Source organism: Myotis davidii, unplaced genomic scaffold, assembly GCF_000327345.1.
Source record: "Myotis davidii unplaced genomic scaffold, ASM32734v1 scaffold71, whole genome shotgun sequence".
NCBI classification, from domain to species: Eukaryota; Metazoa; Chordata; class Mammalia; order Chiroptera; family Vespertilionidae; genus Myotis; species Myotis davidii.
This window is the reverse complement of record NW_006283588.1, coordinates 559,943-571,150: the sequence shown is the minus strand read 5'-3', so window position 1 is coordinate 571,150 and position 11,208 is coordinate 559,943. Positions and strand designations below refer to the sequence as shown.

Genomic DNA, 11,208 nt, shown 5'->3' with positions numbered 1-11,208 from the left:
CTGGTGGGGCACCTCGCGGGTGATGACCACCACGCAGTCCTGCTCCTGGGCCGGGGGCGGAGCGGGCGGGGCGGGCGCGGGGTCCTTGGGTGCGTCCGGAGAGGTGAGCATGCTGGAGGGCACCGAGGCCACGAAGTGGCCGCAGTCCTGCTGGATGTTGAAGTGCACGGGCACAGCCGGGCTGCAGTAGGAGGCCACTTTGGGCTCGGGGGTTTTGCAGATCTGCGGGGAAAAGGAGAGGTGAGGTCAAGAGGGGGAGCCATCATCTGTTCCACAACCGGTGTTGGGACATTTGGAAATCCCCCCGTGAAAAGGTGAGCTGAATCTTCCTTCACGCCATGCATACAAATGAACTCAAAATGGTCACAGAGACTCAGGTGTAAGGGCCCAAGCATACACATGTTAGAAGAAAACATAGGCGAGAATCTTTGAGACCTTGGGTTGAGCAAAGACATCTGGTGGCATACCAAAACCATGCATGGTTCCTCAAAGAAAGAACTGATAAGTTTGGCCCCATCAAAATTCAAAACTTTTATGCTTTAAAATATACCTTTAAGAAAAAAGAAAGGCAAGCAACAGACAGGGAGAAAATATGTGCAAGACACATATCTGATAAATGAGTTCTACAAAAAAACTCTTACCACTCAGTTATAAGATAAACTTCCCAATGAAAAAGTAGGGCAAAGATATTAACAGGCATTTTCACCAAAGAAATATGTAAATGACCATAGGCACATGAAAAGATGTTCAACATCATGAGTCATTAGGGAAATGCAAATTAAGCCCACAGTGAGATACTGGCTGACGCCCGCTAGAATGGCTGTAAGAAAAATGACAGACAATAGCAAGTGTCTATGACAATGTGGAGAAATGGGAACACTGATGTATTGCTGGTGGTTTGTAAAAACTGTAGTCACTTCAAAACACGGTTTGGCAATTTCTTAAAAAATTAAAAGTAAAATGATCACACAACCCAGTAAGAGTGGGGTCCCTGAGCAACAACATACGGTGTGGCCCCCTGGTATTGGTAGGAAGACTTTCCTCGGCCCACGGTGGACACATTCTCAGGAAGCCAGATCAGAGCCGATAGGCAGTCAGCTTGTTGCCCACCCCTAGCACCTGAATGGGCAGCTACCTGACAGGAGACATGCCTGACCACGGGGGTGCCTCCCTCTTGGGAAGCTCAGGGGCAGATGCAGGCCCTAAGCTTCTGGGCCTTGGCCATGTTCTCTGAGGCTGCCTAGTTTCTAGATCCAGGTTCACGTGCACTGCCTACCAGCTGGCATGACCTGCAGGGCTGACTTCAATGAAACTGCTATGTGAGTCAGAGTGGCTGAAGGAAAACAGAAAGCTCTCCAGGGCCAGGGAACCCAAAGGGCCAAAGGCACCCTCTGAGCGGAAAGTAGGAATAAACAAACAAGTGATCTCAAGCTCCTCTGGGGAATCCCCACAACCGTCCCTTCCACATCTTTTTGTATTAATGACAATGCCGGCCACCCGGGACCTTTAGCCGCCCTAATCCTCATTGGGTCGCCGCACAACTGGAGAGCCTTGAGCCAGACACCCTGGGCCTCCAGTGCCCTGTAATTACACTGAAAGGGACTGAAGATGGTCTGTTATCTCCTCTCCCAAAGGCTAGTGCACAGCCTCAGCCTCGCTTTAGAGAAGGTAAGGATCAGTGTGTAATCCCCAGAAGAAAGGCTTCTCGCATCCATCCAGGAAACATCGTCCTGCGGACAATCCCAGAATAACCCTTCGGGCGACTGCGTGGCCCCACTCAGGTGACTACAATGGTCTCAATGCGCCATGATGCTCACAGATGCTGTTTCTAGAAGTTCCACAGCAAGCACTTTTCCCAGAGATTTATTTATGCTGCAGCTATAGAAACCTCTCAGCATGAAACCTGGGATAAGAGTTCAGCCTCTTAGGAAACTTTTATCAACTAAATTGGGAGGCGGGGGAGGTAACACATTAATCTAATAATTTCTCTGCTATAGAAGTGGAATAGAAATAGAAGGGAAGTGCATTTACCCCAGACATTGGTTCCATTATACCAGCAAACATGATTTTGGAATAGCTTGTCTAGAGGGCATTGTTGCAGGCTCTTTCTTATTCAACTATCTTTAGCTTTTAAATGGCCGGCTTCTGCCCAGCTGGTGTGGTTCAGTGGTTGAGCGTCGACCTATGAACCAGAAGGTCACACAGTTGGATTCCCTGTCAGGGCACAGGTCCCAGTTGCGGGTTTGATCCCCAGTGTGGGGCATGCAGGAGGCAGCCGGTCAATGACTCTCTCTCATCATGGATGTTTCTCTCTCTCCCTCTTCCTTCCTCTCTGAAATAAAAAAAATATAGATATTACAAATAAATAAATAAATGGCTGGCTTCTGGAACACTACTAACCTAAAGAAAATTTAGGGGAGTGGTCCTCACAAATAGCCTTGCCTGTAGATACCAACCACTGCGCATGGGCCGGCCGGCAGCGCTGTCTATGAAGATGTGGGAAACGCAGTGCTGATGTCTGGCTCACTCCCTCCAGTGAGGGTATCTCAACCACATGGCCACCTACTGAACTCCTGCGTGTGCGAGGCACTGTGTCTACTCAGCCCTCTACATACTAAGTCTCATTAAATCTCAAACCACCAAATGAGGTAGATGGTATTACAGAAGAGGAAACCGAGGGTTCAAGAGGTTCAACTTGCTCAAGATTATACAACCGACAAGAATTTGAGAGGTCAAAGCATGGGCTTGAGAGTGCAAGAGACCTTGGTTTAAATATAAACTCTGCAAACACTGACAAGTCACCAGCGTGTCTGGTTCTTGCAGCAGTTCTGTTCTAAGAAGTAGCCACACACACACACTGAATTAACGAATACTGAACCACTGCTCCCAAAGGAAATGCAAAGGGAAGTTCTAGCAAGCCTCGGGTTACAACATTTTCATTAGCTGGCCAATATATAACCTTGTTTTATGTGGGTTTCTGTTTAAAGATACCTCATTAACAGATACTGTTGATTCATTAACATTGCACTCACGGCCAACGGCATTTTACCTCCTGCCTGAAAGAAGCTGGTCCAATACTCTCCCAAGGGCACACCACAGCACTTAGGAGCGCTAGACAGGACCTCCATGCTCAGCCCGGCCATTTAAACAGCAACATCACCACCAACAAGCCCAAAAATGTGAAGAATGAGGCAGTAACTAGACCACGGAAGGGGCACTGTTGACAGTGAGAGCTGAAACTAGGTGGAGCGCCCCCTTGTGCCACCTCTGCTGGGAATTTGCAGACTGGGTGATTCAAATCCTCCCCACTCTGTGCATGTCCAGAAATGACCACAAAAATGCCATAGGATTTGAGTTACAAATAAGTTTTAGCAGTGAATTCACAACATGGAATCCATATAGTGAGGACTGACTGTATTTATCTCAAAAGTCTGCCTTCTCCTCTGTGTATAGGGCAGTAACAGCTCCTTCCTCACAGGCCACTGGGAGCATTAAATGACACAACACGGGTGTGGCTTTCAGCACCCTGCCCAGCCCAGGTGAGCAGTCGCTGGGAGAGGTTGCTATGGTGATTGCTCTGACAGGTTTGGCTGCAACCATGTTCAGTGCACACCCCAGAGCTGGTGTGTAGGTTATTGTGCCAAAAAGAGGGCACAGCTGCCCGGGGCATGGGAAACGTTTCCAAGGATCCCCTTTCTCCAGGGTCTCAAAGGCCTGGGCCCGGCAAACATTCCCAGTGGAGCGGCTGACAGTTTGCACAGAGATGTAAATGAAGGAGCAGCGTCAATGGCAACTGGGCTGGATGTGGTTCAAAAATCAGTGAGCGGGTCACCTGGCTGCACAGACAGCTGGGTAGAGGGACAGGGGACAGGAAGGGGGGCAGGAGGCTTTCTTCCCATCCCCATCTGCCCCACCCCCTCATTTCATTTTCAGGGGTCCGCCCTTGGGTTTTTTGGCCCAAGACATTCACACAAACCTTTGATTCAACTCACATTTCAAACGTTTTGTTGAGCCAAGTCTCACTTTAAACTTTGCAGCCTGGGCCTCATTCACTGTTGAGAATCTGGGCTAAGTCACGTCTGTTCAAAAAGGAATAAAGGCCAAGCTGGCTCAACACAGGTCCCTAATTACTCAACTGAAGCTCTAGGTGGCCGAGGAATGCACTGGGCTTTGAAACCTCACACGCAGTTTATGATTTTTGCCTGCCCCATATGCATGAGCAGGGCTACAGAGCAGCCTTCCTCTCTGCCTTCCTCTCCTTGCTGCTGCAAGAACCTCGGCCCAGCATTAGTGGGAGCAGGTGCGAGCCGGCCTTTGTTCATGAGGCTCCCAACCGAGGCTCCTGCTCACCAGGCGCAGATGAAATGAGCTCGGCGACAGACAGGCTCCGGAAGGGGGACCCGCTCCCCCGCTCGCCAAGGCCAGACGACTGTACTCCCGTCTAGACCACGCAGCTAATGAGGTGGAACAGCTGCACGTGGGAAATGATGCTCCACACCCTGCCCGCCGCCCCCAGCACCAGGCCGGGCACATGTACAAACGGATATTGTTGTTCCCCCGTCTCTGAACATTTCAAGCTCTTCTCCAAAGCTTCTCCACGGTACAGAGGTAATCCTTGCACTGCCAAGTGTCTGGCAAAATCAGATGGGGGGCACGCGGGCCCCTCTTCCTTCGAAGACCAAGGCCGATCTTCCCGTTCCCTCACCGTTTACTTTCCTACCGAAATGAGAAGCAACGTTTGCCTTTAACATCCTCTGGGGAAGCTGGGTTTTCTGCACTGGCCGTCAGAGAACGTAGCCAATTCAACATTATGACAGGAGGTTCTAGAATGCAAGCTGCATGTCACAGTCACGTGGATAAAACCCCAAACCTCAGCAGATCTTGTGCCGGGGGCCCCTTGGTTCTTTGCAGTAGGGTCACATCGCTTTAACCCCAGGGGCAAGAGGGACGAGGCCTCTTCCACTCTCTCCCTCTCGCGATGGAGAGGTCAGCTGTCTCCTGACAGTGAAAGAGCGCCCAGGTCCAGCCCAGGAGACGAGGAGAATGACGGATGCACTTGAACCAGAAAGGCAGATGCAGAGGGAGGATTCACAGCTCCCTTCCTCAGGTTCACTGGGGCTAGTGAAAATGAACTTCCTAAAGGCGCCTCCACCCCCTTGGCATTCAGGGATCTCAAATCTACTTCATTGGGTGGATGCAGACCCCTGGCTCTGGGCTGAAGGTGGTCAGGGGCTAATCACATTCAGTTCACTGGAGGGTCCACTCACTTCTTCCTCTACTGGATGCAGCACCATCCCAATAGGAGGGGAAATGCCGGCATTGTTTTTTCTTCTTCTTCTTTTAATCGTGGTTGGGGGCGTAGCAGGGAAGGGACCTTACCAAGGGAGTAGCGGCTGGGGTTAGATATAAAGAGCCAATGAAGTTCAGGAAGTCCATGGACTCTCATTCCTGACCTTTGTGTTTTCTTCCGTTTAGTGCCCACCATCTGGCCACAGCCCTTAGTCTTCCAGGGCCTTGATTTCTCTACAATAACTGGATCTTCCTAGTAGCCACCCCGCCCTCGTTTTTTCATAGGAAGGCAGCAGGTAATTATATACAGTTCCTTGGACATAGAAATCAGCAGCTCCCAATCTATAATTTATGGTGGTGTCGCTAATTTCTTAAAAGAAAAATCTCAACGTAAAATTCATTGCTGTTTTCCTTGGCTAATAATTGTAATCTTTTAAAAAAAATTTCACTCTTAAGTAGGAAGCTGCCCCATCAAGGCTATTTCACATTCGTTCACTATTTCCATTTTTTCTAATATCTTGGGACAGATGATAGCAAAAGAGAGCTCAGGGTTCCCCTCCTCATTCCCAACCAAAAGCCTACATTTACAGACAGGCCATAGACCCACCAGACAGTCAAGGCCACTAAAAGGAGATGAAGAAAGAAGTCACACAGATAGACTTGAGTCAGTGGCCAAGAGCCAAATGGCCAGATGTGTGCAAACGCTCAACCATCTGGCTCGGAACTGCGCCCTGAGAGAGCAGTGGGGTGTGGCAGCAACAGCCCTGGCCCAGTGGCAAAGATTAAAGAGCTGTGTTCCCTTGGACTAATCACTTAGCTTCTCCGAACTTCATTTGTCTTAACTGACATGATGGTAACATAGACAAGACAAAGCATTCATCTCAGCCACCCGCTGACTATGGGCAAATTACTTAATCATTTTAAGCTTCAGAGTCATCACCTGTGAAACCTACCCACCCTGTGAGGATTCAAGGTCATGTAGTTAATGCAGCCAGAAAAGAGTCTAGTTGTGTAGTGAATGCTCAGTCAATGTTCTTACCCTTATTGTTCTAGGTCTAAGTCTCCTGGCTCTATCTGAAGGACAATACCCTAAATGTCCATCTTCTGTGCTAGATTATTAGCTCCATAGGAACCTTATGTCCACCTCTCTATACTCAGACCTTGACAAAATAGTTGGCCTATTGTAGGCACTCAGTAAAAACCCACTGAATAAATGAAGGAACTCTCTGTTGCATAAAAGACAACCGCTATCTTAATCCAACGAGATCACCTAAGTTCATGCCTGGAAGCACCGAATGAATCATCTATTCATAGTGCAAATCTCTCTGCACCATGCCCTTCGCCAGGCAGAGAGTGAGATCACTGAACATTAAGTGTCAAAAGGGACCTTCGGACTCAACCCTCCTCCCGAAGCCTAAAGAGGCGGGAGGACTTGCTCCAGCCACAATCCCACCAAAGCCAGGACCAGCTGGCTGTGCTGCAGATTAGGAGGGTGGTACCTACTTTCACAGCATAGGTGCTGCCGGGGTCCTCGGAGCAGGTGGCACAGTAGTAGATGGCATCCCCCGAGTCACAGCAGGGCTTGTTGCAGGTCAGCTTGAAGAGCGACCAGTTGTTCTCATTGAAGTGCAGCTCCTTCTTCTGGGGGCCCATGAACAGGTCCTCACACTTGGCCCCGAGGCGGACGAGGGACTGGGCGTAGAGCCCCACCAGCTTGGCGTGGGTGCCCTCCTTGCTGCTGATGCTGCTGAGCAGGCCGTGGAGCTGGAGCTGGTTGCTGCTGGTGGAGGCCTGGCTGGCCACGCTCAGCTGGGAGGATGAGGCCGAGGGCACCCCCTTGCACTGGAGGCTGGGGCTCCCGCTGCTGCTTCTGCCACCTGCCAGCCCCGGTGCTGGGACCCAGTGGCCATTGCCTTTGAAAGTTTTCTCCAGAGGCCCCGAAGAGAAGGCGTGATGGTGGCGGTTCCCATGGCCGAAGTGGGACTCCTCATGCGCGCGGACGTTGATCTCTGAGTGGCTGAGGTTTAGCTTGGGACTTGCTGCTCTGGGCTTGGGGGAGCCCTGGGTCCAGCAGAAGCCATCGGGTGAAGAGGCCGCCCGGCTCACTAACTTCTTCTGGGGGAGGGGTGGGGGCTGCAGGGGGCTGCTGCGGGACACGTCCTCGGTGGAGCCCGAAGGGAATGGGACAGGAGCAAAGAGCTTCTTCCCACTGTTGGTGGGCGAGTGAGGCGGCTCGGATGATGGACCTGAAATCGAGAAACAAATAGGCTGGAGGTCAATGCCATTCATCCCAGAACCCCTGGGCTTGCATCTACCTACTACCTACCTGTCTGTCTGTCTAGCTGGCAAGCTAGCTATCTCAAAGCAATTCATTTTATTTTTATTTACCTCTCGAAGTGACGCTATCTGCACAATGAAAACAATTTAAATGCAAAAACAGTGTACAGCCCTGGCTGGTGTGGCTAAGTGGACAGAGCATCGGCCTGCACACTGAAGGGTGATGGGTTTGATTTCTGGTCAAGGGCACGTACTTGGGTTGCAGGTTCAATCCTCGGCCCCAGTCAGGGCGAATTCAAGCAGCAACCGATCGACGTGTCTCTCTCACATTGATGCTTCTCCCCCACCCTCCCCATTCCTGCCCACTCTCTAACAATCAATGGAAAAATACCCTTGAGCCAGGATAACAAAAAAACAAATGGTGTATACAGCTAACGAAGTCTTCCTTTCTCCGGCCCTCAGCACCCAGGCCCTCAGAGGAAACCATTGCAGCAATTTCCCATGCATCCTTCTTGAGATATGCCAAACAAACCAACACACACTGTGCAAACATATACACGAAAAAGCAAATCTGCCCACTGTCTGTAATATTGCTCTTCTTCACTTGATGCAACATCTTAAAGATACTTCACAGCAGGTGTACAGATCTATCTAGCTCCATTTCACAGCGATCGATCATATATCATCATTTGCAAGTATCATAATCCATTTATCCAGTCCCCTCTTGAATGTCACTGAGGTTGCTTCCGATACTTTGCAAACAATGCTGCAACAGCAGCCACAAACCTGAACATGTGCAGTTTGGCTGGATTTTGTTAAAAAGTCAGGTTTATAGAGGCTACAATTTACCTACCGTAAAATTCCTCCCTTTTAGTGTGTTGTTCTAGGAGTTTTGACAGACACTGTGGTGGCTCTGGGGCAGGCCCGGCCCACAGACATTTTAGAAGGCACTGGAAGGTGACTTTAGTAAAAACAACAGCAGCAAACAGATCTCAAGGGAAAGCAAGTGTGTCCTGAGCCTGCAGTCCCAGAGTGGTGCCCGGGGTTGGGGGAAAGTCCCACATGGCCACAGGTCTCCACAGAGCATGGCAGCGTTCAGCATCGTCCCTGGAGATGAGATGAAGGGCTGGCCCAGACAGGGCGGAAACTGCTCTTTACTCTCTGTGCCGATGTCCAACGTGGAGGTTTTACAGTGAAACAGGAAGCCAGGTGGTAAAACACGTAAGAAAATTCTATGGACATCGGAAACGGGGAAAGGGCGAATTGAAATAATCCTCATCTGTGTCATTCTAAGAATGGACTGCAAGATGTACCCATTACTTTAATAACAGCTTTTAGGAGGGTTAAAACCAACATTAACTGTGTTCATAGATGGGAAAATGCACCCTGTAATCCTGAAGGTTAAAATGTGAAAGAAATAGGGGTCTTCGATGGAAGGGAACGGGTGCTTATTCCGTGCACCCCTCATTTAGTTCACTGGGCCACGTCACTGTGTGCGCCTGGACCACTCCCGCCTTCGCAGCACAGCTAGAGGAGGAGGCACAGCAAACACACGGGCCTGAAGCCCATGTGAAAGACGCCAAAGGAGGTGAACTATCTGTTAGTGCTGTATCACCTCCCTCGGGTGCACATGACCTTACTAATAGCCTTCTTTAAAAAAATGTTTTTATTGATTTTTACAGAGAGAGGAAGGGAGAGGGATAGAGAGATAGAAGCATCCATGAGAAACATCATCATCGATCGGCTGCCTCCCGCATGCACCTACTGGGGATCAAGCCCGCAACCCAGGCATGTGCCCTGACTGGGAATTGGACCGGCAACCTCATGGTTCTTGGGTTCAACGCTCAACTGCTGAGGCACACCAGCTGGGCTCTATTCGCCTCTATGCCCACACTGAGTCCTTCCCTGCTTTCTCCAACCCAAATGGGGACAGGGTGGCCCCAAAGGTCAAGCACTGGCACGAAGCCCTTCAGATCAACACTGGGTCTGTGACTTAGGATGCCCCACAGGGAGGAGGGACCCTCTCATGACCATGTCCTCAGGGCTCACCTTGCCTCGGACAACGTGGGTGCTGACACCCATGCCCCAGCCTCACTGCCACCCAGACACCCCCCCACAGTGCGTGACAGCAGGGGCCTCCTGCCCAATACAGCCCTGAGTGCAAAGCTCACAGGAGCACAAAGCTGGTGCGCACAGCATGTTGAACACAGGAGCTGGGAAACAACAGGCTCATGCAAGAGAAGCCTGTGCAGTTGAACGAGGCTGGCAGGGCCCACACCCACCATCTGGCACCAGGCCCAGGAGGAGTACAGGATCGTAGACAGTGTCCCTACCCACCTCACCCGCTGGCTGTGACAGGCGGGGCCCAGGTTGAATGAGTGACTTCTGTCCCTTCCAACAGGCCCAGGTTAATTATAAATCAAGCAACAGCGACGCAGTGGGACCAGCCCACTTCACACACCTGTGTACACTCTCCCCTCGACAGTCCGGATGGGGCACACAGGAGCCTATCAGAGAGGAGGGAGAGCCTATCGCGCTGGTCTCCGCAGCTCGAACCCTGGCGTCATAGGTCCCCACCCCACGCTCCCTGTGAAGAAACTTTTCTCCTCCAAGGGCTGGGTCAGGAGTGGGGACAGACGAAGGCTGGGTGGTGAGTCACTTCCTCCCTCCTTCCTCAAGCAGCACAGGCCAAGACGGGGAGAATCGCTTACTAACTCCTAGGCCACAAAAGGGAGGAGCAAGACTCCTTAGTGCGGGGCTCTCACAGGGCCCTGAGCCTTAATAACCAAGCACCCAGGTGATGAGCAAGAAGGGGCCGAGCGGAGCCATGTCCATTCCCAGCCATTCTGCATTCTAGACAGCAGAAGCCTGCTACATCCTCAATTAATTTATTATGAAAATTCAGAAGAGCCTGGTTGGTGTGGCTCAGTGGTTGAGTGTCAACCTATGAACCAATCAAAAAGTCATGGTTTGATTCTGGTCAGGGCACATGCCTGGGCTGTGGGCTTGATCCCCAGTAGGAGCGTGCAGAAGGCAGCCAATCAGTGATTCTCTCATCATTGACGTTTCTATTTCTCTCTCTCCCTTTCTTTCTGAAATCAATAAAAATATATTTAAAAAACACACACACAGAAGATGGGGGATGAGGAGAGAAAGCAGAGTGTCATGAGAATCCCCAGTACATGCTTTAATGAGCGCCTCCAGCAACAGGGGCAGCCTGCCTCCTGGTCCAGTCCAGCGACTGGGGAGGTTCTGCCCAATCAGTCCCTAGTCCCCTCTGTCAATCCTGTGCTTACTCTATGGCCCAATCCTTATTGGCTTTTCCTGGCTGCCTTCCTTGTAAGGGTCTCCTTGATGCCTCCACACGCCCCTTCCTGCCTCCACTCTGCTCTGAGGGATGAACCGTAACCAGCTGTCGACCTCCCCACCACCGAGTTTCCTCACTTTAAAATGGACTGGATGGCACCGCCGTGAAGGCCCCTTCCAGGGCCAATAGTCTATAATTTCAGCCACTCCCTCCATCTCGACCTCTCCTAACATGCACTTTGTCTCAAAGCTGCCCCTGAAATAAAATACCTCGACGCAGATGGCTATGTTGCTCAACCTTTCCCTCCCTATCTCTTCCCACAGCTGCCGATGGCG

At 50.9% G+C, this 11,208-nt stretch overlaps 1 protein-coding gene across 1 annotated transcript in view; it reads right to left on the bottom strand.

Moving 5' to 3' along the window:
- Window positions 1-11,208, bottom strand: part of LOC102769055 (tyrosine-protein kinase SgK223) — a 49,460-nt gene that overhangs the window by 1,150 nt on the left and 37,102 nt on the right. The window contains exons 5-6 of the mRNA XM_006753795.2: window positions 6,793-7,535; window positions 4-222 (exon numbers count right to left, since the gene is read on the bottom strand). Coding sequence (XP_006753858.2) covers window positions 4-222; window positions 6,793-7,535 — 962 coding nt within the window. The remainder of the gene's footprint in view (window positions 1-3; window positions 223-6,792; window positions 7,536-11,208) is intronic.